At 40.8% G+C, this 26,517-nt stretch overlaps 1 protein-coding gene across 1 annotated transcript in view; it reads right to left on the bottom strand.

The window, feature by feature from the left end:
• si:zfos-911d5.4 (uncharacterized) overlaps positions 1-26,517 on the bottom strand; it is a 252,456-nt gene that overhangs the window by 118,853 nt on the left and 107,086 nt on the right. Inside the window, exons 6-7 of the mRNA XM_063071870.1 lie at positions 6,792-7,020; positions 3,365-3,585 (exon numbers count right to left, since the gene is read on the bottom strand). Of these exons, the coding sequence (XP_062927940.1) occupies positions 3,365-3,585; positions 6,792-7,020 (450 nt within the window). The remainder of the gene's footprint in view (positions 1-3,364; positions 3,586-6,791; positions 7,021-26,517) is intronic.

Below are 26,517 nucleotides of genomic sequence, written 5' to 3'. Positions count from 1 at the left end.
TTCATATCATCAGAAGAAAACTGTCCAGTTTTTAATCTATTTAAATTACCTTAGAAAAATAATTGAGCAGGTTTCATTAAAGATCTGTAATGTGCCCTGTGCTGATTTTTCATGTATTTAAACTAACAGATAAAATATAGAGTGGGATCCTCTGTGTCTGTATTATGTGAGCACAAGCAATGCAATAATTTTTGAGGTAGAAGCAATAAATAACACTCCAGAAATGTTCATTAATAATTTTGTATGTTTTGTTGGTGAATGACACCGTCAGTACAAGATTTCAGTCCCTCAGCTCGTAACAATGTATTTTGCAGGTTCACTTGCTGTTGTGATACCTGATTTTAAAGTAGTTCATTCTACTACCACTGTGAACTAAAAAGTCTTGGGATGGCTCTGGGTGATGAAGGTTGATTTGTGCAGCCATGGCCAATGACACCTTGTCATCTTTCTACACACAATCCAGACATATGATAAAGTGTATTTATCAACCAGGGTAATGACAAAGCACACCCAAAAGCTGTGTGGAGCCATGGTTTAGATTCCTGAATCGATTTGGTGGAGTCCTACAATGTAATATGCTAGAACCTTAGAGATTGCAATAGAATGCAGCATATCTTTGCTTTAAGGAGTGACCTTTTCTTACAAACAGGCAGAAATAGGTCCACTAAAACAACTAGAAAAGCAGTAGCAATCCGGGAAAACTGACGTCATTACCAGCTGGAGGACACATTTGAGACACTCTTGTACAGAGGCATCACTTAACTGACACAAATAGTTACCTTTCAAAAGTTGGTATCTACCTGGGTCCCTTTCAAAAACCCCAAGCAATTCTGTTCTTCTCTGGAAATTCTCTCCTGGGATTTGGCCTTAATTTGACTTAATTAAATTTGTCGAGTTACTGATTCTACTTGACACCTCCCCAAATTGCAATACCACCCACAAGCACTGATTAAATATATCCCTAATTAATGATATTGTTCCAAAATTAAGAAGAGAAATTCTGACAAGCAATACTATACTCTTATTCCATGGACTAACAAGGCAATTTTGTACCCCCCAGTGCATCATCTAGCAAACCTCATCCCTTCCACACCAATACTCCTACCTGTTGATGACCCTAGCTCTAGTTACTTTAACCATAAAATAACCTAAGCGCTGACCATTTGCCATCTTTTATTTGCTACAACACTATGCCCTAACCCAGCATATGCCTGCCTGCCATAGGCTTACCTGATCCTCCTCAGGGAAGGGGCTTGACTGTTCAGAATCTATGCAGGAGTGCACAGTGCCATCCAGCTGTAAGCCCATGAATAAATCTATTATTGGCAAACAAGCAACTTCTAGAGAACATGCTTCTGGAACTGACCAGATGTGCTGTGATGCCTTTTTTGGCTCAGTAGTTGTTGACAATCCTCCATTTATTACAGCAGGTTAAGAGGAAAATGTGGAATGTCTCAGTGATACTCATATTTTTGTTTAAATGATTGTTATTTTCCAACATGTGTACAGGTACATACATAGACTCTTTAAGGTTGTCAAAGCTAGGGGAGGTAATGGGAATAAGCTCCCACTACCTACTAAATGCTCCAAACGGCAGTCAAGTCCAGCTCCTAAACTACATACGTGGCTTAGCTACTAAGCCCAGCAGAATCGTTTCTACTGACAGGAGAAGGAGCAAAGCCTAAGACTGGTGCCTTAAAACCAGTTGCTTCAGGCAGTTGGGGCTCACCAGCTGTGTTGGCAGCTCATCTTGGAACAGAAAAACTCTGCTACCTTGCAGCTGTATTTACTCACCGGGAAGGCTTCGGGAGTAAACCCCGAGGAAAAATCTGGAGCTGGGATCCCTAAGGTAGTCCTACGTTGAGTTCAACGCTGACTGGCAACTCCTACAACACCACTGGTGCCAAACTGTATTGATCTCTGCTGTTCCTTCAGATTCATCAGCTGTGTGGAGAGGAGGAGCCTGCTGCAAGGGTAACAGCTTGCTCTCCATATTGTACTGCCCTGACTTGCATATCATGTAGACAGCTAGGACACAATATCCATGGTCAATCCTGACCAATGGAAGGCCTTAACAGGTACATAATACGGAGGCATCAAGCTGCTGCAAAGACTCCTTTATTTCACACTAAAATGTGGTCTCTTTTAGCAAAGGTATAATTCTTATAGCAGCATTAACATATTTACCTCAAAATCACAATTTGGTTTTTGGAGTGATTTTAACATTGCCAGAATATGACCAGGAAATGTCAACAAAGCTATTAATGTCAGTGCAAACTGGATTATTTTGTAAACCAGCTTGCTGTGTTGAAGCCTCAATATATCTTTCATGTTTAACAGTATTAAATCTCAGAATGACATTACACTGTCACACTTCAGTGGAGCATTATGAGAAATTACAAGTCATTCTGTTACTGGACTCCTTACAACAATGTATTCTGCATGCGAGATTTCATTTTATTTTATCATGAGCACACTCTTGGTAAAAGCTGGGTTTAACATAGGTCATTATGTTTCACAAAGATTTACAGCTGGAATGTTAGTTCTCAAGCATTGCAATTTGCTCATAAATCTCTATGTTGTGGTATAATGGATTTATAGCACCATCTACTAAGCTTCACTTTTTGGCAGGATACTTCTGAGAGGTTAATAGTTACCTGTCCAAGGAAGCAACTAAGTGACTTACAGAGAACCCACAAATATATGTTATAAAACTTCAAATCAGACTGCTAGCAAGGATCAACTGTTGTGAAATTAGTTCACAGGTTATTCAATTCTACTTGAACTGATACCAGAATAAAACTATTTAATGTGTCCATTATGAATCAGTTATTTTATAGAAGTTCTTATTTCTAAGAAACATGACATTTGTGTACATCAATTGAAGACTGACAGATTATATGCGATTATAGTTCAAGTCCCTGAATGTGACTCCTAAACCGGAGTGATTTAGTCATGTAATGCACATCAATCTATTAATGGAAGGTGAAAGCTAGGTCAAGAGGCATTCCACATCTTTGGATGAATGTGATTAAGTAATAGTGATCACTATCTATAACAGAAAGACCAATTTATAATTGTGTCTAACATCACTCCTCACTTATTTGTTTTTATTTGCTTCTTGAAATCCATGTACCGATCTAAATTTGAGATTAAGATTGGAGACTGTTTTCAGATATAAAAAAAAACAATTCTGGAGGTGTAACATACAAACCATGTCATTATTTCCCTATGCCTTCTCTTTACGGTCAATTGAATGAGGACTTGAATTAATTACAATATGGTGACCTTCACGGTATATCAAAAGTTTATATTCAGAATGGAAAAAATTTAAAAAACCTAAATAAACAATATAAAGGCCTACCTGTGGCGAATAACCTGCAAGGGCCCAGATATATCCAGTAGTCAAATTCCTCTGATGTGAAAATTCAAGTTCATCTGTCTCATCTCTATTCACAGCAATATGTACACAGCCTTGATAGTCACCTATCAACCGCTGTCCTCCATGTAGGTCCAAAATGTCCCATGTGCCAATTTTACCAAGTGCCATCCTCAAGTCATTGATGTGACGGAATGATAAGTGACCTGAACATGCAATGAGGAAAAAAAAGTGCAAAAATCAGAATTTTAAGAACAGGAAGTTCATTTAATTCTAATCTGTTTATCCTATATATGTTTCCTGGATAACTTTAAATCTTAATATACAGTGGATTCTAATGAATTGGGACATATCAGGACCAGAATATTTTGGCCCAGTTAAGCGGTTGCCACAATTAGCTGAAGTTTTATGGAAATAATTAAAAAGGTATATAAAAAAGACAAACTACCCTTTAAATGAGAAACAAATAGTGTATTTAAATGAAGTACAGAAGAACTTGGAACACTATCATTACTACTACAGTACTATAAAACTGTGTTTTAGATTCTAATTGTTATCGACAGAGGAATTCATCCAGTGCACCTGTATACTGTCACATTCTTTTGATTGACTGTAAGTGAACAAAATAAACGGTGACACCTACTGCAGATAATGGACTGCCTTCATACAATGCTATTGACAATTGCGTTTTCAAATCTTCACTGTCATTGTAACATTCAAGATGACTGCCGAAACCTTCAAATTTATCATGGTACCTAACTTGTTGAAGTAGTGAAATCATTTCATTTTCACTTCTGGCATTTCCAGGTCTGAATGCTTGAAACCACAATAAGAAAAACAGTTCTAAATTGTCTTACTGTTTATTTCTTGCCAACTATCAGTGACAAAAATCACTGCTTTTTGAAAACAAGCACGTGCAACAGATGCTATGCAAAAACTGTAGTGTCTAATGGTCACGGAAATGTATGCATATTACACTAGTTAGAAACTGTTTGACAACAGTCTCCTGCCCCAATTACGAGGCATAGTGTCTCAAATAAACAAAGGGAGTCTCAGCTATTTTCTCAATTAGTTTTCGTTCTTTAAGTGTGGCCCCAAATAAGCAGCGGCCCTGATTAACCAATGGCCCAATTAACTTCCTTTGACATTCAATCATCTTGCTATATTATCTGCTGTACTCTTGTTATTTAAGAAATTTGAAATATAATTAGGGTTATGCTCCAGACAAATGTTAATTTCATTTATTGTATTTCTAGTCAGTATACTGTGTCATGAAGTCTAGCACAGAATCACATCTATTTTCTGAATGACTACTTGGCAAATAGATAGTACATTATGTCTTTTCTGTAGATTTACAAACATTAGCATCTATGATAAAAAAAAGTCCTTAAAAGATTGTCTATATTTCCCTTATAATAAACATTAACAGATGGCATTTAGTACAAATTCTAATGGTACAATATAAAAGACTTTTAAATACATATATACTTCTGTTTTGTAGAGCAAGAGAAAAGATTATTAGCAAGTACAATACCACAACAGTACAAGCCCACCTTCTAAATAATAGACAATGGAATTTGAAATAAGGAATATTTGCTGTATTCGTGAAAAGTTAAGATGAACACCATTTTGCATAGTATAGAAAGTATATCATATGAACTGTAATATCAGAAACTTATCACTGGTAAGCTGAGCCACTATATTCTCTGTAATAAAGCAATGTTTTTTTTAGAAAAGGATATCCAGAAATAATAAATTCCTAGCTGAAGCACTCTCTATTCTTTTAAATAAAATCTGATAGCAGGAGGCAGTTTCAATTTTCTTGGTCACTTTTAGTCAAGATATGTCTTATGGGGATGGCCTTCAGTTACTCAATTCAGCAGTGCAAATAATAAGTGCTTGAAATTAGTCTGCTGGCAAAGCCAAAAACAGCCTACACTAACAGAATATCCAAACTGAACAAAAATTCTTAAAGGAAATGGCTTATGCCTGGCTTGCTGGAAGCCTCCTAAACTGCTGTATGTTGTTGTTGTTGTTGTTGAGTGCCGTCGACTCATAGATAGTGTAGTTGTCCACATGGTTTTCGTGGCAGATACGAAAGTAGTTTGCCAAGCCTTTTATCTGCACAGATACCATTGTCGCTTATGATAAGACCCGGCTGGATTCAAACTCAGAACCATCTACCTTGAAGGCCATTTCTGATGCCATTACACCACGAACTGGTCCAGAACATCTTGGCCCAATGAAGCTGCTGCCACAATTGGCTGAAGTTTGTAATTTAAAAAGTATATAAAAAAAAGACAAACTACAATTTAAATGAGAAACAAATTATGTGTTTAAATGAAGTACAGAAGTACTTCATTACTACTACATTATTATAAAAGTGTGCTTTAGTTTCTAATCGTTATCGATGAAGGAATTTATCCAGTGCACCTGTATGCTGCCGCGTTGTTTTGATTGACTGTAAGTGAACAAACTAAGTGCGGACACCTACTACAGATAATGGTCTGCCTTCATACAATATTATCAATGATTGTATCCTCCAAATCTTCACTTTCATTGTAACATTCAAGGTGGTTGCCAGTACCTTGAAATTTGTCATTGTACCTAACCAGACTTAATTTTCACTTCTGGCATCTCCAAGTCTGAATGTTTGAAACAATAATGAGCAGTTTATACACACTTGTTCCGCTCAATTGGTGGTATATACAACTTCAGTTTGAGTAATCTGAGACTCTTCCGATTTTTGTGAGGTTAGTGAAGATTTTGAAGAGCATACCATTATCATGCTCAGCTACTAAGAATTGGAGTGATTCATCTTATTTTATTTGCAATAGCATTTTTGTGGCTATTTGTTCAAATGAGTGGCTTGCATAGACACTTTAGACCGAAGTTAAGACTCAGCTGAATTGCTCTGGGTTTGAAATCATATCTAACAAAGCAACTGGGTTTTTACAATTCTCCAAATGTTTCATTACACACACTTCTTTTCCCAGAATTATTTGGGGCAAATGAACCAAGCTTCTCAGCTACCACAGAAAGATTTAAATTTGTATATCAAGATAATCGTTAAGTCACTAGGCTGCTCACATAACCACCATGGTTAATTATGCATTATTTCATTTTATCTTAGCAGTCATAATTTTGTTATTTTTTAAATATTGCTTTCCTTATTAGAATTAGTATTTTTGGGGTAATGTATTCTATTAATTACACATTGAAATTTTTACCTATCCTCAAATTTCAAGTACTTCTGATTTTATTTCAATTTTAGACTAATTGAAAATCTAACAAGGTGAAGTGAGATTAGTGAGACCCTAAAGCAGTGTGTACTCTTTATAAAGCGCTTTCATATTAGTCTCTATTGTACTATGTAAGCAGTAAAATAAATTAAATTTGCTGCAGTACTCACCAGACAACCAATGTGGTATAAAAACGTTGGTCATCCATGACATATAACCTTCCTTGAAAGAACAAATAAAGGATTCAACTTTGTGTGGAGCTATGATCTCATTTATCTGTGACATTTCCGGGTCCAGTTCACATACAGGATTCAGAAAGACTACTCGTGGGAAGAAGGCGCTCTGGCGAAGGCACACACCATTTTTCATTAAGTGATTCCACAAATTTAGTGTTTTCTTCTATGGAAGATTGCAAGAGAAGGCAAGTGAGTAATAGGAAGTGGGCTTAGAACATAAAAAAAACACAAAAAGATAGCTTAATAGGGCTTTCAAAATAAAGGAGAGATATCATTTATGTATACATACCAAATTACAAGTTAAAAATAACAGATCCAAGGTGTAAATGCAAAACCAAGACTAGGAATAGTACAATAGAATAGTGCACTGAGATCCAAGCATCAACCCAGATTAATAGCAGGGAAACCTTGTGGCTCTAACTTTTGTAGATGGAAAATGAACTTGGGCAATCTTAATCCTATTCTTAATGCATATGGTTCCAGAGATCAAAATCATATAGTTCGGGTGCCCAAGATATTTGGACAGTATTGTATTTTGTTAACATGGGGTGGAGAATGAGTTTGTAAATCCGACAGGAGCAAACTATGTTGGGAATAGTGAGGGTGGAGCACAACAGGAGGGAGGGGTGAAGGACAGGTGGAAGAGTAGGAGCGCTGGGGCTGGTGTGGGTGGAGACACACCCAACACTGAGACACCAGGCAAGGTCATTTGATTCCAAACAATTGGTTTATTGATCAGAATGTCTCTCTGGTGTTTCCCACCAACTCCCCCCGACCCAGTCTCAGTCTACAATTAAACCCATATCAGAATCAGGTTGATCATCACTCACTTATCATGAAATTTGTTTTTTTTTGCAGCAGCAACAGTGCAATGCAATAGATAAAATGTACCACAGTGCTGAGCAAAAGTCTTAGGTACCCTAGCATGATCTTGGAGATCTAGGTCAAAATAGACTTCATTATGTCTTAAGAACATGACCAAGTGGTTCACATTAGAACAGTAAGTACATGCCATGGCTATATCAATCACTGGTGTCCAGAGAATCAGATCTGATAGAGTAATTCCTGAATAAATAATGAATCTAGATGAATCTGTGATAAGATGCCGAAGGCTAAAAAATACTACGTTGTTTAGCACTTTTGCAGAACAATAGCATAAACGTTATTTATATGTAGTCACCTATTTTAGTGCAAAGCTTGAAGACAAATGAATATTTTCTTTTTGAATGTAGAATCAGCACAAGGTTACAAGCATAAATGTGTTCTTCTATGTATATCACATCATGATGAACAAACAAAAATCAATTGAAAGACACGAAACAAGCTCCTCAATGGGTCAGTTAGTTTATCACGTCTTACATCAGAAACTAGAGCACAATTCCTGTTTGTCTGATTATTTTGATCCTTAATCATATTTATAATAACAAAATATACCTCCTGAAATTAATTATGAGCATATTCATGACCATTATTCAACAAAAACACAAGTGATTATGGTTAAAGACTTCAATTGTCTGGATGACCTTGAAAAGGGAGTAAGAACCATAATCACAAAAATAACTTGCATATGACAGGATAAGGGATCAGTTTATACCATATGACCAGCACATGGAGAAAGGCATCAGATGAGCAATGTCTCTAAGATGTTCTTTCAGGAGGCAGGTTTGTTTTGGAACTGTAGAGTACTGATCATTACATCATTACTACATATATCAGATTTCAGTTTAATTTTAGTATGTAAACAACATTTCCTAGAAGCTTCCTCACTTTCATTGCAATAAAGAAGATATGAAAAAGCAATTAAGATGATAGGCATGATAAATGTCAAATATTAACTCTTTGTAATTCACAGGTTTTTTTATTCATACAGCGTAATTAAACATACGCAGTGCCTTAAAAAAGTACTCAGCCCCCACAACTGTTGTCACGTTTTACTGTCTCGATTCCTAAATTTAAAATATGTTGAAGTAGGATTTTTGAGCTAATCTACCAAACATTGTGCATCATGTCAAATCAAAAGAAAAATTCCAAAGCCTGTCAACAATTTGCTAAAAATTTAAAACCAAAATTGTGAGGCTGAGAAAGTATTCATCCCTTTGTAATTATAGTCATAGTCATAGTCATACTTTATTGATCCCGGGAGAAATTGGTTTTCGTTACAGTTGCACCATAAATAATAAATAGTAATAAAACCATAAATAGTTAAATAGTAATATGTAAATTATGCCAGTAAATTATGAAATAAGTCCAGGACCAGCCTATCGGCTCAGGGTGTCTGACCCTCCAAGGGAGAAGTTGTAAAGTTTGATGGCCACAGGCAGGAATGACTTCCTATGACGCTCTGTGCTGCATCTCAGTGGAATGAGTCTCTGGCTGAATGTACTCCTGTGCCCAACCAGTACATTATGTAGTGGATGGGAGACATTGTCCAAGATGGCATGCAACTTAAGACAGCATCCTCTTTTCAGACACCACCGTCAGAGAGTCCAGTTCCATCCCCACAACATCACTGGCCTTACGAATGAGTTTGTTGATTCTGTTGGTGTCTGCTACCCTCAGCCTGCTGCCCCAGCACACAACAGCAAACATGATAGCACTGGCCACCACAGACTTGTAGAACATCCTCAGCATCGTCCGGCAGATGTTAAAGGACCTCAGTCTCCTCAGGAAAGAGAGACGGCTCTGACCCTTCTTGTAGACAGCCTCAGTGTTCTTTGACCAGTCCAGTTTCTTGTCAATTCATATCCCCAGGTATTTGTAATCCTCCACCATGTCCACACTGACCCCCTGGATGGAAACCGGGGTCACCGGTACCTTAGCTCTCCTCAGGTCTACCACCAGCTCCTTAGTCTTTTTCACATTAAGCTGCAGATAATTCTGCTCACACCATGTGACAAAGTTTCCTACCGTAGCCCTGTACTCAGCCTCATCTCCCTTACTGATGCATCCAACTATGGCAGAGTCATCCGAAAACTTCTGAAGTTGACAGGACTCTGTGCACTTTACTACTCCAAATGTCTTCAGGCAATATATTACCTTACCAACTCACCCAATTTGTTAATGTTGAAAATTGGAGGATCACCTGTTTTCAATGAATTCATAAGAATAAATACCCTTTCTCTCTGTAAGGTCCACCAGTATGGTGGATTTTCAACAGACCAAACCAAAATGAAGACAAAAGAGCATTCAAATCAAGTCAGAATCGGAGTCATGTTTATTATCACTAGTACGCGATGTGAAATTTGAATTTGTTAACTTAGCAGCAGTAGTACATGATAATATAGAAAGAAAAAATAAGTTAATCAATTACAGTAAGTATATATATATTAAATAGATTTAAAATTCTGCAAAAACTGAAACAGTATTTTTTTAAAAAGTGAGGTAGTGTTCATGAGCTCACTGTCCATTTAGGAATCATATGGCAGAGGGGAAGAAGCTTCCTGAATTGCTGAGTGTGTGCCTTCAGACTTCTGTACCTCCTTCCTGATGGTAACATTGAGAAAAGTGGATGGGAACCGGTATGCTAGAGCTGAGGATGAGCCAGCAGGTTTACAAGTAGATGATGGATGTAACATGAATGTAAGGAAGGACAAGCCAATGATTGGGTACAAATGCAGATAGTGCAAAGAGTTAAATTGTACCACAGATGCAAAATTCAAAAGGGCGAAGAATGCAGGAAAGGTGCTGTATTTTAATGTGCGAGGCATTCAGGATAAGGTAGACGATTTGTTGCACAATGAGAGATTGGTTGGTATGATGTTGTGGGCATCACTGAGTTGTGGCTGAATGAAGTCTATAACTGAGAGTTTAACATCAAAGAATAAACTTTGTACCAAAAGGACAGTCAGGAAGGCATAGGCGGTGGTGTGTCTCTGTTGGTACAAGACGGAATTACATCTTTAGAAAGAGGTGAGATAGGGTCAGAAAATGTTGAATTTTTATGGGTGGAGTTAAGAAACTGCAAGGGTAAAAAAAACATTATGGGAATCATACATAGGCCTCCAAATGGTAGCCAAAATGTGTGGTTGAGATTGCAAAGGGAGCTGCAAAAGGCTTGTAATAAGGATAATGACACAATTGTAATGGGGGACTTTAATATGCAAGGGGATTGGGAAAATCAAGTTGGTGTTGGATCACAAGAGAGGGAATTTGTTGAATGCTACGAGATGACTTTTTAGCACAGCTTGTGCTTGGGCCTACTCACGGAAAGGCCATCTTAGACTGAGTGTTCTGTAATAACCCAGATCTTATTAGGGAGCTTAATGTAAAGGAGCCTTTAGGAGACAGTGATCATAATATGATTGAATTCACTGTGCAATTTGAGAGGGAGAAGCACAAGTTAGATGTCTCAGCATCGCAGTGGAATAAAGGGAATTACAGAGACACAAGAGAGGAGCTTGCCCAAGAAGATTGGAGAATGATACTGGCGGGGATGGTAGCAGAACAGAGATGGCTGAAGTTTCTAGTAATAGTTCAAAAGGTGCAGGATAAATATGTCTCACAGAAGAAGTTGTTCTCAAATTACAGGGGTAAGCCAACCGTGGCTGACAAGGGAAGTCAAGGACTGCATAAAAGCCAAGGAAAAGACATACAAAGCAGCAAAAGTGAGTGGGAAATTGGATGATTGGGAAGTCTTTAAAATCCAATAAAAGGCAACTAAAAAAGATACAAGAAGGTAAATGATGAAATATGAGAGCAAACTAGCCAATAATATAAACCAAGAGTTTTTTCAGTAATAGAAAGAGTAAAAGGGAGGTGAGAGTTCATATTGGACCACTGGAAAATGATGCTGGTGAGGCAGTAATGGGGGGGGGGGCGGGGGGCAAAAAAAAGGCAGATGACCTTTGCATCTATCTTCACTGTGGAAGACACTAGCAGTCAGCCAGAGGTCTGCGAATGTCAGGAAGCAGGAGAGAGTGCTAAAAATTGCTAGTCAAAGGTCTTAAGCTGGACAAGTCACCTGGACTAGATGGACTACATCCCAGAGTCCTGGGAGAGGTTGCTGAAGTGATAATGGATGCATTGGTCATCTTTCAAGAATCACTTGATTCTGGCATGGTCCCAGAGGACTGGAAGATTGCAAATGTCACTCCACTCCTTAAGAAGGGAGGAAGGCAAAAGAAAGGAAATTATAGGCCAGGTAGCCTAACCTCAGTGGTTGGGAAAGTGTTGGACTCTATTATTAAGGATGAGGTTTTGGGGTACTTGGAGGCTAATGAAAAAATAAGTAAAAGACAGCATGGTTTCTGTAGATGGAAATCTTGCCTGACAAATCTGTTATTGAGTTCTTTGATGAAGTAACAAGCAGGTTATACAAAGGAGAGGCAGTGAATGACACTTACTTGGATTTTCAGAAGGCATTTGATAAGATGCCATGTACGAGGCTGCTTAACAAGATAAAATCCTATGGTGTTGCAGGAAAGATACTGAAATGCTTAGAGGAATGGCTGGCAGGCAGGAGGCAGCGAGTGGGAATAAATGGGGCTTTTTCTGTTTGGCTGCCTTTGACCAGTGGTGTTCCCCAGAGGTCAGTATTGGGACTGGTACTTTTCACATTTTTACTGTTCTTGATAATGGAGTTGATGGTTTTGTGGAAAAAGTTTGCAGATGATACAAAGATAGGTGGATGGGTAGGTAGTGCTGAGGAAGCAAGGTGACTGCAGCAGGACTTGGACCATCTGGAAGAATGGACAAAAAAGTGGCAGATGGAACACAGTGTTGGGAAATGTATGATAATGCACTTTGGTAAAAGGAACAATAGTGCGTACTATTATCTAAATGGGAAGAAAATTCGAACATCAGAGGTGCAGAGGGATTTAGGAGTCCTCGCACAAGACTCACAGAAGGTTAATTTATAGGCTGAGTCTGTGGTAAAGAAAGCAAATGCAATGTTGGCATTTATTTCAAGGGGAATAGAATATAAAAGCAAGAAAATAATGCTGAGTCTTTATCAGACACTAGTCAGGCCGCACTTGGAGTATTCTCAACAATTTTGGGCCCCTTATCTCAGAAAGGATGTACTGTCATTGGAGAGAGTCCAGAGGAGGTTCACGAAGATGATTCTGGGAATGAAGGGGTTAACATATGAGGAATGTTTGGCAGCTTTGAGCCTGTACTCACTGGAATTTAGAAGAATGTGTGGGGATCTCATTGAAACCTACTGAATGTTGAAAGGACTAGATCGGGTGGATGTGGAGAGGATGTTTCCTATGGTGGAGGTATCCAAAACTACAGGGCAACTCTCAGAATTGAGGGGCAACCTTTCAGAACACAGGAATTTTTATAGCCAGGGAGCAGTGAATCTGTGGATTGCTCTGCCACAGGTTGTGGTGGAGGCCAAGTCCTTGGGTATACTTAAGGTGGAAGTTCGTCTCACCCCAACCCTCTCCTCTCCACTGACACTACCAGCCTCCCTCCCCCCTCTGATCACAGCTCTCATCTGTACCGGATCTTTACCATCCCCTCTGACTTTCAACTCTCTGAGGCAGAGCGCTCTGTCCTTTGTCCCCCTTCGCCCTCAGCTCAGCGAGTTCTGCGTGCGCCATGATGCTGAACTCTTCTTCCGCCGGCTCCGTCTTCGAGCCTACTTCTTCGGCAAGGACTCTCCCACCCCCACCGATGACCCCTTCTCTCATCTTCAACCCTCCTCCTCTTCATGGACACCCCGCTCCGGTCTTGTGCCTGCTCTGGATCTCTTTATTGCTAACTGCCAACAGGACATCAACCATCTCGACTTCACCACACCTTGTTCCAATTCCAACCTCACTCCTTCCGAACGCTCTGCTCTCCACACCAATCCTAACCTTACTATAAAATCCGCAGATAAGGAGGGTGCTGTTGTAATCTGGCGTACTGACCTCTACCTTGCCGAGGCACAGCGACCAATTGCTGATACCTCCTCTTATTTACCCCTCGATTATGACCCCACTAAGGAGCACCAGGCCATTGTCTTCCACACCCTCACCAACCTTATCAGCTCTAGGGATCTCCCATTCACTGCCACCAACTTCATAGTTCCCACACCCCGCACTTCCCGTTTCTACCTCCTATCCAAGATCCACAAATCTGCCTGTCCAGGTAGACCCATTGTCTCAGCTTGCTCCTGCCCCACCGAACTAACTTCTGCATACCTCGACACTATTTTATCCACCATTGTTCCCTTCCCACCTATGTTCGTGACACTTCTCACGCTCTGAATTTTTTCAATGATTTTAAGTTCCCTGGCCCCCACCACTTTATTTTCAACATGGATGTCCAGTCCCTATGTACCTCCATCCCCCACCAGGAAGGTCTCAAAGCTCTCTGCTTCTTTTTGGATTCCAGACCTAACCAGTTCCCCTCTACCACCACTCTCCTCCATCTAGCGGAATTAGTCCTTACTCTTAATAATTTCTCCTTCCTCCACCAGCAACTCTGCTCTCAAACTCATCTCTCCCATTTCACACACATCTGCTCTCACCCCATCCTCCCGCCACCCCACTAGGGATGGGGTTCCCCTTGTCCTCACCTACCACCCCACCAGCCTCCTGGTCCAAAATATAATGCTCCGAAACTTCCGCTACCTCCAACAGGATCCCACCACCAAGCACATCTTTCCCTCCACCCCCCCTTCTGCTTTCTGCAGGGATCGCTCCCTACACGACTCCCTTGTCCATTCGTCCCCCCCATCCCTTCCCACCGATCTCCCTCCCGGCACTTATCCTTGTCAGCGGAACAAGTGCCACACATGCTCTTACACTTCCTCCCTCACCACCATTCAGGGCCCCAGACAGTCCTTCCAGGTGAGGCGAGCCTTCACATGTGAGTCAGCTGGTGTGATATACTACATCCGGTGCTCCCGGTGCGACCTTCTATATATTGGTGAGACCCAACCTAGACTGGGAGACCGTTTCGCTGAACACCAATGCTCTGTCCACCAGAGAAAGCAGGATCTCCCAGTGGCCACACATTTTAATTCCACATCCCATTCCCATTCTGATATGTCTATCCATGGCCTCCTCTACTGTCAAGATGAAGCCACACTCAGGTTGGAGGAACAACACCTTATATTGCAATTCCTCCGTCTCTGCCGCATCTGCTCTCAGGATGAGGCTTTTCATTCTAGGACGAGGGAGATGTCTTCCTTTTTTAAAGAAAGGGGCTTCCCTTCCTCCACTATCAACTCTGCTCTTAAACGCATCTCCCCCATTTCACGTACATCTGCTCTCACTCCATCCTCCCGCCACCCCACTAGGAATAGGGTTCCCCTGGTCCTCACCTACCACCCCACCAGCCTCCGGGTCCAACATATTATTCTCCGTAACTTCCGCCACCTCCAACGGGATCCCACCACTAAGCACATCTTTCCCACCCCCCCCTGCATTCCACAGGGATCGCTCCCTACACAACTCCCTTGTCCATTCGTTCCCCCATCCCTCCCCACTGATCTCCCTCCTGGCACTTATCCGTGTAAGAGGAACAAGTGCTACACATGCCCTTACACTTCCTCCCTTACCACCATTCAGGGCCCCAAACAGTCCTTCCAGGTGAGGCAACACTTCACCTGTGAGTCGACTGGGGTGATATACTGCATCCGGTGCTCCCGATGTGGCCTTTTATATATTGGCGAGACCCGACGCAGACTGGGAGACCGCTTTGCTGAACATCTACGCTCTGTCCGCCAGAGAAAGCAGGATCTCCCAGTGGCCACACATTTTAATTCCACGTCCCATTCCCATTCTGACATGTCTATCCACGGCCTCCTCTACTGTAAAGATGAAGCCACACTCAGGTTGGAGGAACACCACCTTATATTCCGTCTGGGTAGCCTCCAACCTGATGGCATGAACATCGACTTCTCTAAATTCCGCTAAGGCCCCACCTCCCCCTCGTACCCCATCTGTTACTTATTTTTATGCACACATTCTTTCTCTCACTCTCCTTTTTCTCCCTCTGTCTCTCTGAATATACCTTTTGCCCATCCTCTGGGTCCCCCCCCCGGTCTTTCTTCCCGGACCTCCTGTCCCATGATCCTCTTGTATCCCCTTTTGCCTATCACCTGTCCAGCTCTTGGCTCTATCCCTCCCCCTCCCCCTCAAACTTTCAAGTCCCTTACTCACTCTTCCTTCAGTTAGTCCTGACGAAGGGTCTCGGCCTGAAACGTCAACTGCACCTCTTCCTACAGATGCTGCTTGGCCTGCTGCGTTCACCAGCAACTTTGATGTGTGTTGCTTGAATTTCCAGCATCTGCAGAATTCCTGTTGTTTACCTTATATTCCGTCTGGGTAGCCCCCAACCTGATAGCATGAACAATGACTTCTCTAACTTCCGTTAATGCCCCTCCTCACCTTCTCACCCTATTCCTTTATTTCTTTCTTATTTTTTTCCTTTTTTCTCTCTCTGTCCCTCTCACAATAACTTCTTGCCTGCCCTCCTTCTTCCTCTGGTGCTCCCCCACCTTTCTTTCTCCCTAGGCTCCCGTCCCATGATCCTCTCCCATCTGCAGCCTTGTATCCCTTTTGCCAATCAACTTTCCAGCTCTTAGCTTCATCCCTCCCCCTCCTGTCTTCTCCTATCATTTCGGATCTCCCCCTCCCACTTTCAAATCTCTTACTATCTCTTCTTTCAGTTAGTCCTGACGAAGGGTCTCGGCCCGAAATGTCAACTGTACTTCTTCCTATTGATGCTGCCTAGCCTGCTGCGTTCCACCAGCATTTTGTGTGTGTTGCTTGAATTTCCAGCATCTGCAGATTTCCTCGTGTTAAGATGGAAGTTGATAGTTTCCTGATCGGTCAGGGCATCAAAGGATATGGCGAGAAGGCAGGTATATGGAGTTGAGTAGGATCAAGGATCAGCCATGATGGAATGGTGGAGCAGACCTGATGGGCTGAATGGTCTAATTCTGCTCCTATGTCTTGTAGTCTAACAGGGCATGCCTTGTGTGATGGGGCTCCATACTTTACTTTATTATCGCCAAACAATTGATACTAGAGCATACAATCACCACAGCGATATTTGATTCTGCGCTTCACGTTCCCTGGAGTACAAATCGATAGTAAATAGTAAAAATTTAAAAATTTAAATTATAAATCATAAATAGAAAATAGAAAAGGAAAAGTAAGGTCGTGCAAAAAACCGAGAGGCAGGTCCGGATATTTGGAGGGTATGACCCAGATGTGGGTCAGGATCCGTGCAGCAGTCTTATCATGGTTGGAAAGAAGCTGTTCCCAAATCTGGCCGTACGAGTCTTCAAGCTCCTGAGCCTTCTCCCGGAGGGAAGAGGGACGCAAAGTGTGTTGGCTGGGTGGGACGTGTCCTTGATTATCCTGGCAGCACTGCTCCAACAGCGTGTGGCGTAAAGTGAGTCCAAGGACAGAAGATTGCTTTGTGTGATCTGCTGGGCTGTGTTCACGATCTTCTGCAGCTTCTTCTGGTCTTGGACAGGACAACTTCCATTACAGGTTGTGATGCACCCTGATGCACCCTAGAAGAATGGTTTCTACAGTGCATCTATAAAAGTTAGTGAGGGTTTTAGGGGACAGGCCAAATTTCTTTAGCTTTCTCAGGAAGTAAAGGCGCTGGTGGGCCTTCTTGGCAGTGACCTCTGCTTGGTTGGACCAAGTCAGGTCATTTGTGATATTGACCCCAGCCTTTCACCTGTTCCACTTGCGCACCACCAATGTAAATGGAGTCGTGCAGTCCGCTACTCCTTCTGAAGTCAACAACCAATTCCTTCCTCTTGCTGACATTGAGGGATAGATTATTGTCTTTGCACCATGCCACCAGGTTCTTAATTTCCTCCCTGTACTCAAACTCATCATTACCCGAGATACGGCCTACAATTGTGGTGTCAGCAAACTTATATATTGAGTTGAAACTTGGCTACACAATCATGGGTATACAGTGAGTACAGCATGGGGCTGAGTACACAGCCTTGTGGGGCACTGGTGCTCAGAGTGATTGTAGAGGAGAGCTTGTCCCCCATTTTTACAGCCTGGGTCCTGTCTGTGAGGAAGTTGAAGATCCAGCTGCAGATCTGAGTGCTGAGGCCCAGGTTTTGGAGCTTAGGAATCAGTTTATTTGGAATGATGGTATTAACGGCAGAGTAATGGAAATGGATAGTAATGGATGTCACCTTTCTGAAGCACTGTTCTTTGAAAAGGTCTTGGATACTACAGAGGTTAATGCCTAAGCTCGAGTTGACTAATCTTATAACTTTTTGTAGCTTCTTTTGGTCTTGCGCGGTAGCCCCTCCCCGTACCAGATAATGATCCAATAATGCAGCCTGTCAGAATGCTCTGCATGGTATGTCTATAGAAGTTTGAGTGTTTTAGGTGACAAACCAAATCTGTTCAAACTCCTAATGAAATATAGTCACTGTCTTGCCTTCTTTGTAGCTGCATTGTTATGTTGGGGCCAGGTTAGAGACCTCAGAGATTTTGACAGCCAGGAACTTGAAATTGCTCATTCTCTTCAATTATGAACCCTCTATAAGGATTGGTTTGTGTACCCTTGTTGTACCCTTTCTGAAGCCCACAGTAAGCTCCTTCGTCTTACTGACATTGAGTGCAAGGTTGTTGCTGCGACACTCCTCAACTTTGCTCCTGTAGGCCCTCTCATTTCCATCTGAGATTCTACCAACAATGCTTGTATCATCAGCAAATTTATAGCTGGTATTTAAGCTATACCTAGCCACACATTCATGGGTATTGAGGGAGTAGAGCAGTGGGCTAAGCACACACCCCTGAAGTGAACCAGTGTTGATCATCATTAAGGAGGAGATATTATCAACAATCTGCACGGATTGTGGTCTTCTGGTTAGAAAACTGAGGATCCAATTGCAGAGTGAGGCACAGAGGCCCAGGTTCTGTAGCTCATCGATCAGGACTGTAGGAATGATGGTGCTAGACGCTGAGTTATAGTCAACAAACAGCATCCTGACATAGGTGTTTATATTATCCAGGTGATCTAAGACCGTGTGAAGAGCCACTGAGATTGCATCTGCCTTAGACCTATTGTGGTGATAGGCAAATTGCAGAGAGTCCAGGTTCTTACTGAGGCAGGAGTTCCTTCTAGCCATGACTGACCTCTCAAAGCATTTCATCACCGTAGATGTGGGCAATAGTCATTAAGGCAGCTCATATTACTCTACTTTGGCACTGCTATAATTGTTGGCTTTGTGAAACAGGCATGAACTTCTGACCATAGTAGTGAGAGGTTGATGTCCTTAATACTCCCACCAGTTGGTTTACATAAGTTTTCAGAGCCTTAACAGGTACTCCATCGAGACCTGCCATCTTGTGAGGGTTCACCCTCCATAAAGACAGCTTGACATCAGGACAGAGATCACAGGGTCACTGGGTGCAGCAGGGATCTACACAGCTGTAGTTATATTCTTCCTTTCAAAGCGGGCACGGAAGGCATTACGCTCATCTGGTAGTGAAGTATCACTGCCATTCACGCTATTGGTTTTCGCTTTGTAGGAAATAATGTCCTGCAAACCTCGCCAGAGTTGAAGTGCCTCCAATCTTGCTCAGAATGGTTTCTTCACTCTTGAAATAGCCCTAAAATCATATCTGGGTCACCAGATGTAAATACCACAGATCTAGCCCTCATCAGACAATGAACCTCCTGGTTCATCCATGGCTTTTCGTTTGGGAATGTACAGCAAGTTTTCGCAGGCACACACTCATTCACACAGGTTTTAATGAAGTAAGTAACAACTGTGGCATACTCATCCAGATTCAAATTTGAATACCTGAATACAGTCCTGTCCACCAATTCAAAGCAACCCTTTAAGTGCTTCTGTGCTTCCCTTGTCCATATCTTCTTGGTCCTCACTAATGGTGCTGCAGTCTTCAGTCTCTACCTATACTCAGGGAGTAGAAGTACAGCCAGGTGATCAGACTTTCCAAAGTGTAGGTGTGAAATAGGACGGTAGGCATTCTTGATGATGGTGTAACAGTGGTCCAGTGCGTTGTTTCCTCTGGTACTACAAGTGATCTGTTGATGGTAATTATTTAGTGACTCTTTCAAGCTAGCCTGGTTAAAATCCTCCAAAATGATGTTGAAGGCATCAGGGTGTGCTGTTTCGTGCATGTTAATCCCATTGCTCAGATCATCTACAGCCTGTTTGACATTGACCTGAGGTGGAATATACACCGCTACCAAAATGATAGCTGAAATTTCCCAGGGCAGGTAATATGGATGGCACTTAATTGTGAGATATTTCAGGTCTGGTGAGCAGAATTGGGACAACACTGATACATTGAAACACGGTGCAGCCACCGCAAGGGCCCGGTGGGGAAGGACCACAGTATAGGTTTCTCCACCCGTGGGAGTGGGAGGGGTCGGGTGGCGGGGAGTATACCCCTCAACAATGATATGGTAAGGTGAACAACTGGAGTGCCACGTGGGTGGCCATAAGTACGGATATGTACTGACTATAATGCAAACGTATGTAAAGGATGGAAAGTTATTGAATGGTTTATTGTACATAATTTTATTTTTGAATAAAGTATATTTTGAAATAAAAACTGATACATTTGTGCACCAAGTTGAGTTGATCATGAGGTGTACATCTCCACCTCTGCTTTTGAGAGACTTGAAGTCCTATCCTGACAGTGTATAGTGAACCTGTTAATCTGAATCACTGCATTGATATAGAAAGGGTTAACCAAAATTCCATGACACAAAAGATGCAAGCAATCCTATTGTCCCTCTGATATGGCACCCTAGGTCTGAGATCTTCGATTTTTTTTTAACTAGAGACTGTATGTTTGTCAGCAAGATAGTCTGTATTGGGAGTTGAAAACCCAATTTTCTTAAAAGAACTGTATCCCTGACTGGCAGCCATGTTTCCCACAAGGAGTCCGGCGAGAAGTACGGCCACAGTCAACATTGTTTCTGTCTGTTTTAAGCAGCGATAGATTATTCAATCACATTAAGACATCTTTATTAACTGTACAGATATTGGAAACAATGTGATTCTCAGCTGTATCAGGCTTAAACTATAATACTTAATCATATCCATTGAGTTGTGCTGCACAAGATCGCCTTCAAGGCCCCAGAAGTAAAAAAAAAAATGGGAAATTTATAGGAAATATAATAGAGAAGCACAATTCTGGGGAAGGGTACAAGACCATCTTATGTGCACTGAACATACCTTGGAACATAGTACAGTCCATCGTGAAAGAAAATATGAAACCACAGCCACGCTGCCTAGGTCAGGCTGCTGCTCTAAACTTAGTCGTCGAAGAAGAATGCACTTGTAAGAGATGCAACTGTGATGATAACAGTCAATCTGAGTGAGCTGCAGAAGCCAGTGGTTGCAACTGGAAATGAAGCTAATGTCTTCACAATCTGGCCTACTGAGTTCCTCCAGCATTTTGTGGGTGTGGCAGCACCTGCAGATGATCTCTTATTTGTGATATCCTTGTCCGTAAAGACTTTCCAATGTGTCATTCAGGAGATACTGCAAAAATGTGAAAGCATGACTTGTGGTCAGATGAGACTTAAGTGGAACTATCTGGCATCAACACAAACTGGTACATGTGGCGTAAATCTAATACTGCGTATCAACCAGGTAACACCATCCCTTCTAGAAGTATCGTGGAGATAGCATCAAGTATGGGGATGCTTTTCAGCAGCAGGGAATGGAAATCTGATTAGGATTGATGGGAAGATGAACACTGCTAAATACAGAGATCCTGGATTAAAAACTTGTTAGCCTCTGTCACGAAGCTTAAACTAGCGAGAAAGCTGTCTTTCAGCAGGACGATGACCAAAAGCACACTGCCAGAGCAACCATGGAGTGGCCTCAAATGAAGAAAATTGATGTCCTTGAGTGGCCCAGTTGAAGTCCTGACCTTAACCTGATCTAACATCTCTAGCAAGACTTTAAGGCTGCTGTTCACCACCACTCCCCAACCAACCTGGCAAAGCTTGAGTAATTTTGCAACAAGGAATGGCCAAATCTTACTCCATCATGTTGTGTAAAGCTAATAGAGACTTATCCAAAAAGACTACTGGCTGTAATAGCTGCCAGTGGTGGTCCAACTAAGTAGTGAGCAAACGGGGGAAGAATTAGAATCGGGGATGGTGCCGGAGGATTGGCGTATTGCTCATGTTGTTCCATTGTTTAAAAAGGGTTCTAAGAGTAAACCTAGCAATTATCGGCCTGTAAGTTTGACATCAGTGGTGGTAAATTAATGGAAAGTATTCTTAGAGATGGTATACTGTATATAATTATCTGGATAGACAGGATCTGATTAGGAACAGTCAACATAGATTTGTGCGTGGAAGGTCATGTTCAACAAATCTTACTGAATTTTTGAAGAGGTTACTAGGAAAGCTGACGAGGGTAAAGCAGTGGATGTTGTCTATGTGGACTTCAGAAAGGCCTTTGACAAGGTTCCACACGGAAGGTTAGTTAGGAAGGTTCAATCGTTAGGTATTAATATTGTAGTAAAACGGATTCAACAGTGGCTAAATGGGAGATGCCAGAGAGTAGTGGTGGATAACTGTTTGTCAGGTTGGAGGCCAGTGACTAGTGGTGTGCCTCAGGGATCTGTACTGGGTCCAATCTTGTTTGTCATATACATTAATGATCTGGATGATGGGGTGGTAAATTGGATTAGTAAGTATGCAGTTGATACTAAGATAGGTGGCGTTGTGGATAATGAAGCAGGTTTTCAAAGCTAGCAGAGAGATTTAGGCGAGTTAGAAGAGTGGGCTGAAAGATGGCAGATGGAGTTTAATGCTGATAAGTGTGAGGTGCTACATTTCGGTAGGACTAATCAAAATAGGACATACATGGTAAATGGTAGGGCATTGAAGAATGCAGTAGAACAGAGGGATCTAAGAATAATGGTGCATAGTTCCCTAAAGGTGGAATCTCATGTGGATAGGGTGGTGAAGAAATAAGTACAAGATCTAAAGGGCGAGATCCTAAAAATGGGTCCAACGGTAACGGGAGGAAAAAAGGTGAACTGAAGACAAACTGAATTAACTTATGATACATTGTTGAATCTTTTAAGTGTAAAATTTGACGAACAACGTCAAAGTTTTAAAGAAGACTTAAAGTCAATTAAGGATTCTTTGGAATCGCCTGGTTATGAAGTTAAACAGCAACAATCCAAAAGTGCAGAATTGAACGATGAAGCTCGGAAGAGAGATCTGAAAATTGAGAGTTTCGACATCTAAACAGCTGGAGAGTTTTAAATCCAAGATTATTGATCTTGAAAATTGATCCAGAAGACAGAACTTACGTATAATTGGTCTCCCCGAGGATGCCGAGGAAGGGGACCCCTTAAATTTCTTTTCTCAACTTTTGAAGAATTTCCGGACGACCCTCCATTACTCGATCGCACTCACTGTATATTTTGTCAAAAACCAGACCCAGGGTCTAAACCGAGACAAGTGGTTATCCGTTTCCATTATGTTCATGTTAAAGAGCATCTCATCCGAATTGCCCGTCGGCAAGGTATGATTAAATTTCAAGATTATCATTTCCGTCTCGTGTAGGATTTTAGTCCAGAAGTGATGAAGGAGCGGCTGGCTTTCAAATCTCTGATGTCAGAATGTTACCAAAAAGGTCTCAGACCAGCTTTATTGTACACTACGCATTTAAGAATTTCTCCTCTGGAAGGATCACGCCGTATCTTTTATTCCACAAGTGCTGTTCAAAGTTTCTTGGATGAGCACTATCCAACTGCTAAGGATAATTTGCTCTAATTAATGTATGGCTCTCGCAGTATTGGCTCTGTTTTTACATGCTTCTTTTTAAAGCCTATAATTATCTTATGAAGATGGACCTTTATAAGTTCAAGATTTTTGTTTTTGGTTAGTAGTGTAGGTATTTTTCACATTTCAATTAATGTTTTTCTTTGTTGATGAATTCTTTTTTTATTTTGCTAATTTCTAACTATTTGATTTTTGACATTGTTACTAATGATTTGATGGTGAATTTCTATTATACTGGAGGAATATTGTGTTTTTTTTTGCTTCATATAATTAAGATGGCAGTTTGTTTTCCTTTCTTCATAATACCTTTTTTTATTGCGTCATTTTTTCGTGTTCCTCTCCCTATAATTCCTTTCTTTCTTTTGAAGTGCCATTTTTAATTGCTTATGTTTGTAATTGACTAATAATATGTATTAGTGCTTACTTTTTTCTCTCACTTTAGAAATCACAATATGAAGAATGTTATAGTTCAGTGTTTAATTTTCTTTTCGGTTTCAGGTGGTTCTCTTTTCAACATACATCTCTGGAGTCGCCTTCTGGAGAAATGGGGGTAGATTTAGCGTTAGTTTATTCTCTGGCCTTTTTCTGGCTTAGTCGGGGTCTGTGTGGGTGGAATTTTTACTATTAGTTTTTTCAATTGGGCAGACTCAGAACTAAAAATTCAGCTGACTTAGAACTACAAAAATGTCTGCAGTGTTATCAAGATGATTATTTTACCTAAATTCTTATATCTATTTCAAGTGGTGCCAATTTTTATTCCGAAATCCTGTTTTGATAATGTTGATTCTAAAATGTCTTCATATATATGGCAGAATAAAAATCCTAGGTTATGTAAAAGATATCTACAGATGTCTAAAAAGGAGGGTGGTCTGGCATTGCCGAACTTTAGATTTTACTATTGGGCAATTAATAGTCAATATTTAAAATTCTGGTCATGGGACTTAGACATAATTTCAAGTACACATTGGGTAAATCTTGAACGTAAATCTGCACAAACATTTTCACTGGGTTCTATTTTAGGGACTTCGCTTCCCTTTGCTCTTTCTAAATTGCATAAACAAATGGATAATCCAATAGTTAAATATACTTTACAAATATGGTTTCAATTTTGAAAATTTTTTGGGTTGAATCAATTTATTCTAGCAAGTCCTATTATATCTAATTTTTTTTTCAACCCTCTATTATGGATCAAGCCTATATGGCTTGGAAAACCAAAAGGTATATTACAATTTTGTGATCTATTCTTGGATAATTGTTTCATGTCCTTTGAACAATTATCTAATAAATATAATTTGCCTAGATACAGTTTCTTTAGATATTTACAGATTAGAAACTTTTAAAATACTGTTCTTCCTACCTTCCCAAATCTATATCCAACTGATGTTTTGGAAAAAAAATTAGATTTAAATCCTTTTCAGAAAGGTATAATAGCAACTACTTATAATATAATTATGAAAATACGTCCAGATGTAGATAATAAAACTAAGAATGATTGGGAAAGGGAACTTAAGCTTAATTTACCTATTGAAAAATGGGAAAAAATTCTTCAATTAGTTAACTCATCCTCTATATGTGCTAAACATGCATTGATACAGTTTAAAGTAGTACATAGGGCCCATATGTCTAAGGATAATTTAGCTCATTATTACTCTCATATAAATCCTGTATGTGATAGCTGTCACTCTGAGATAGCTTCTTTAACTCCTATGTTCTGGTCATGTCCTTTTTTGAAAAAATACTGGAAAGATATCTTTGATATTATTTCCACTGTTCTAAGTATTGATTTACAACCTCACCCTATTACTGCAATTTTTAGTTTACCAATGATAGAACCAAATCATTTAATCTCTTCAGCTCGTCGGCTGATTGCATTTCTTACATTAATGGCTAGAAGATCCATTTTGTTGAATTGGAAAGCGATCAATCCTCCCACCACATTTCATTGGTTCTCTCAAACTATGTTGTGTTTAAATTTAGAAAAAATTAGAAGTGTCATTTATGATCCTTCTATTAAATTCGAAAAGACTTGGAGGCCACTTATTCAACACTTCCATATGATGTAATTTGACCTTTTCCAAACCTATCCTATTTTAATTATATTAAATATATGCAGAGAGGAGCTGAGTCAATGGCACTAATGCAAACACGAGGAAATCTGCAGATGCTGGCATTTCAAGCAACACACATAAAAATTGCTGGTGAATGCAGCAGGCCAGGCAGCATCTATAGAAAGAGGTACAGTTGACGTTTCGGGCCGAGACCCTTCGTCAGGGCTAACTGAAAGAAGAGATAGCAAGAGATTTGAAAGGGGGAGGGGGAGGGGGAGGGGGAGGGGGAGATCCGAAATGATAGGAGGGGAAGGAGAAACCCAGAGGATGGGCAAGGAGTATAGTGAGAGGGACAGAAGGAGAAAATGAACATTGACTTCTCTAACTTCCGTTAATATGAACATTGACTTCTCCAACTTCCGTTAATGCCCCACCTCCCCTTCGTACCCCATGTTATTTATTTACATATATATATATTTTTTTCTCTCTCCCTCCTTTTTCTCCTTTTGTCCCTCCGACTATACTCCTTGCCCATCCTCTGGGATTCCTCCCTCCACCTTTCTTTCTCCCTAGGCCTCCCGTCCCATGATCCTCTCATATCCCTTTTGCCAATCAACTTTCCAGCTCTCAGCTTCATCCCTCCTGTCTTCTCCTATCATTTCGGATCTCCCTCTCCCCCTCCCCCTCCCACTTTCAAATCTCTTACCATCTCTTCTTTCAGTTAGTCCTGACGAAGGGTCTCGGCCCGAAATGTCGACTGTACCTCTTCCTATAGATGCTGCCTGGCCTGCTGCGTTCACCAGCAATTTTTATGTGTGTTGCAATGACACTAATGGTTCTTTTTGACGTTACACAACAACCCATGTCTTTTCTTTTCCTTAGTTTAGTTG

Source organism: Mobula hypostoma, chromosome 19 (genome assembly GCF_963921235.1).
Source record: "Mobula hypostoma chromosome 19, sMobHyp1.1, whole genome shotgun sequence".
Taxonomy (NCBI): domain Eukaryota; kingdom Metazoa; phylum Chordata; class Chondrichthyes; order Myliobatiformes; family Myliobatidae; genus Mobula; species Mobula hypostoma.
Note: the sequence above shows the minus strand (reverse complement) of the source record. Positions and strands in the feature narration are given on the sequence as shown.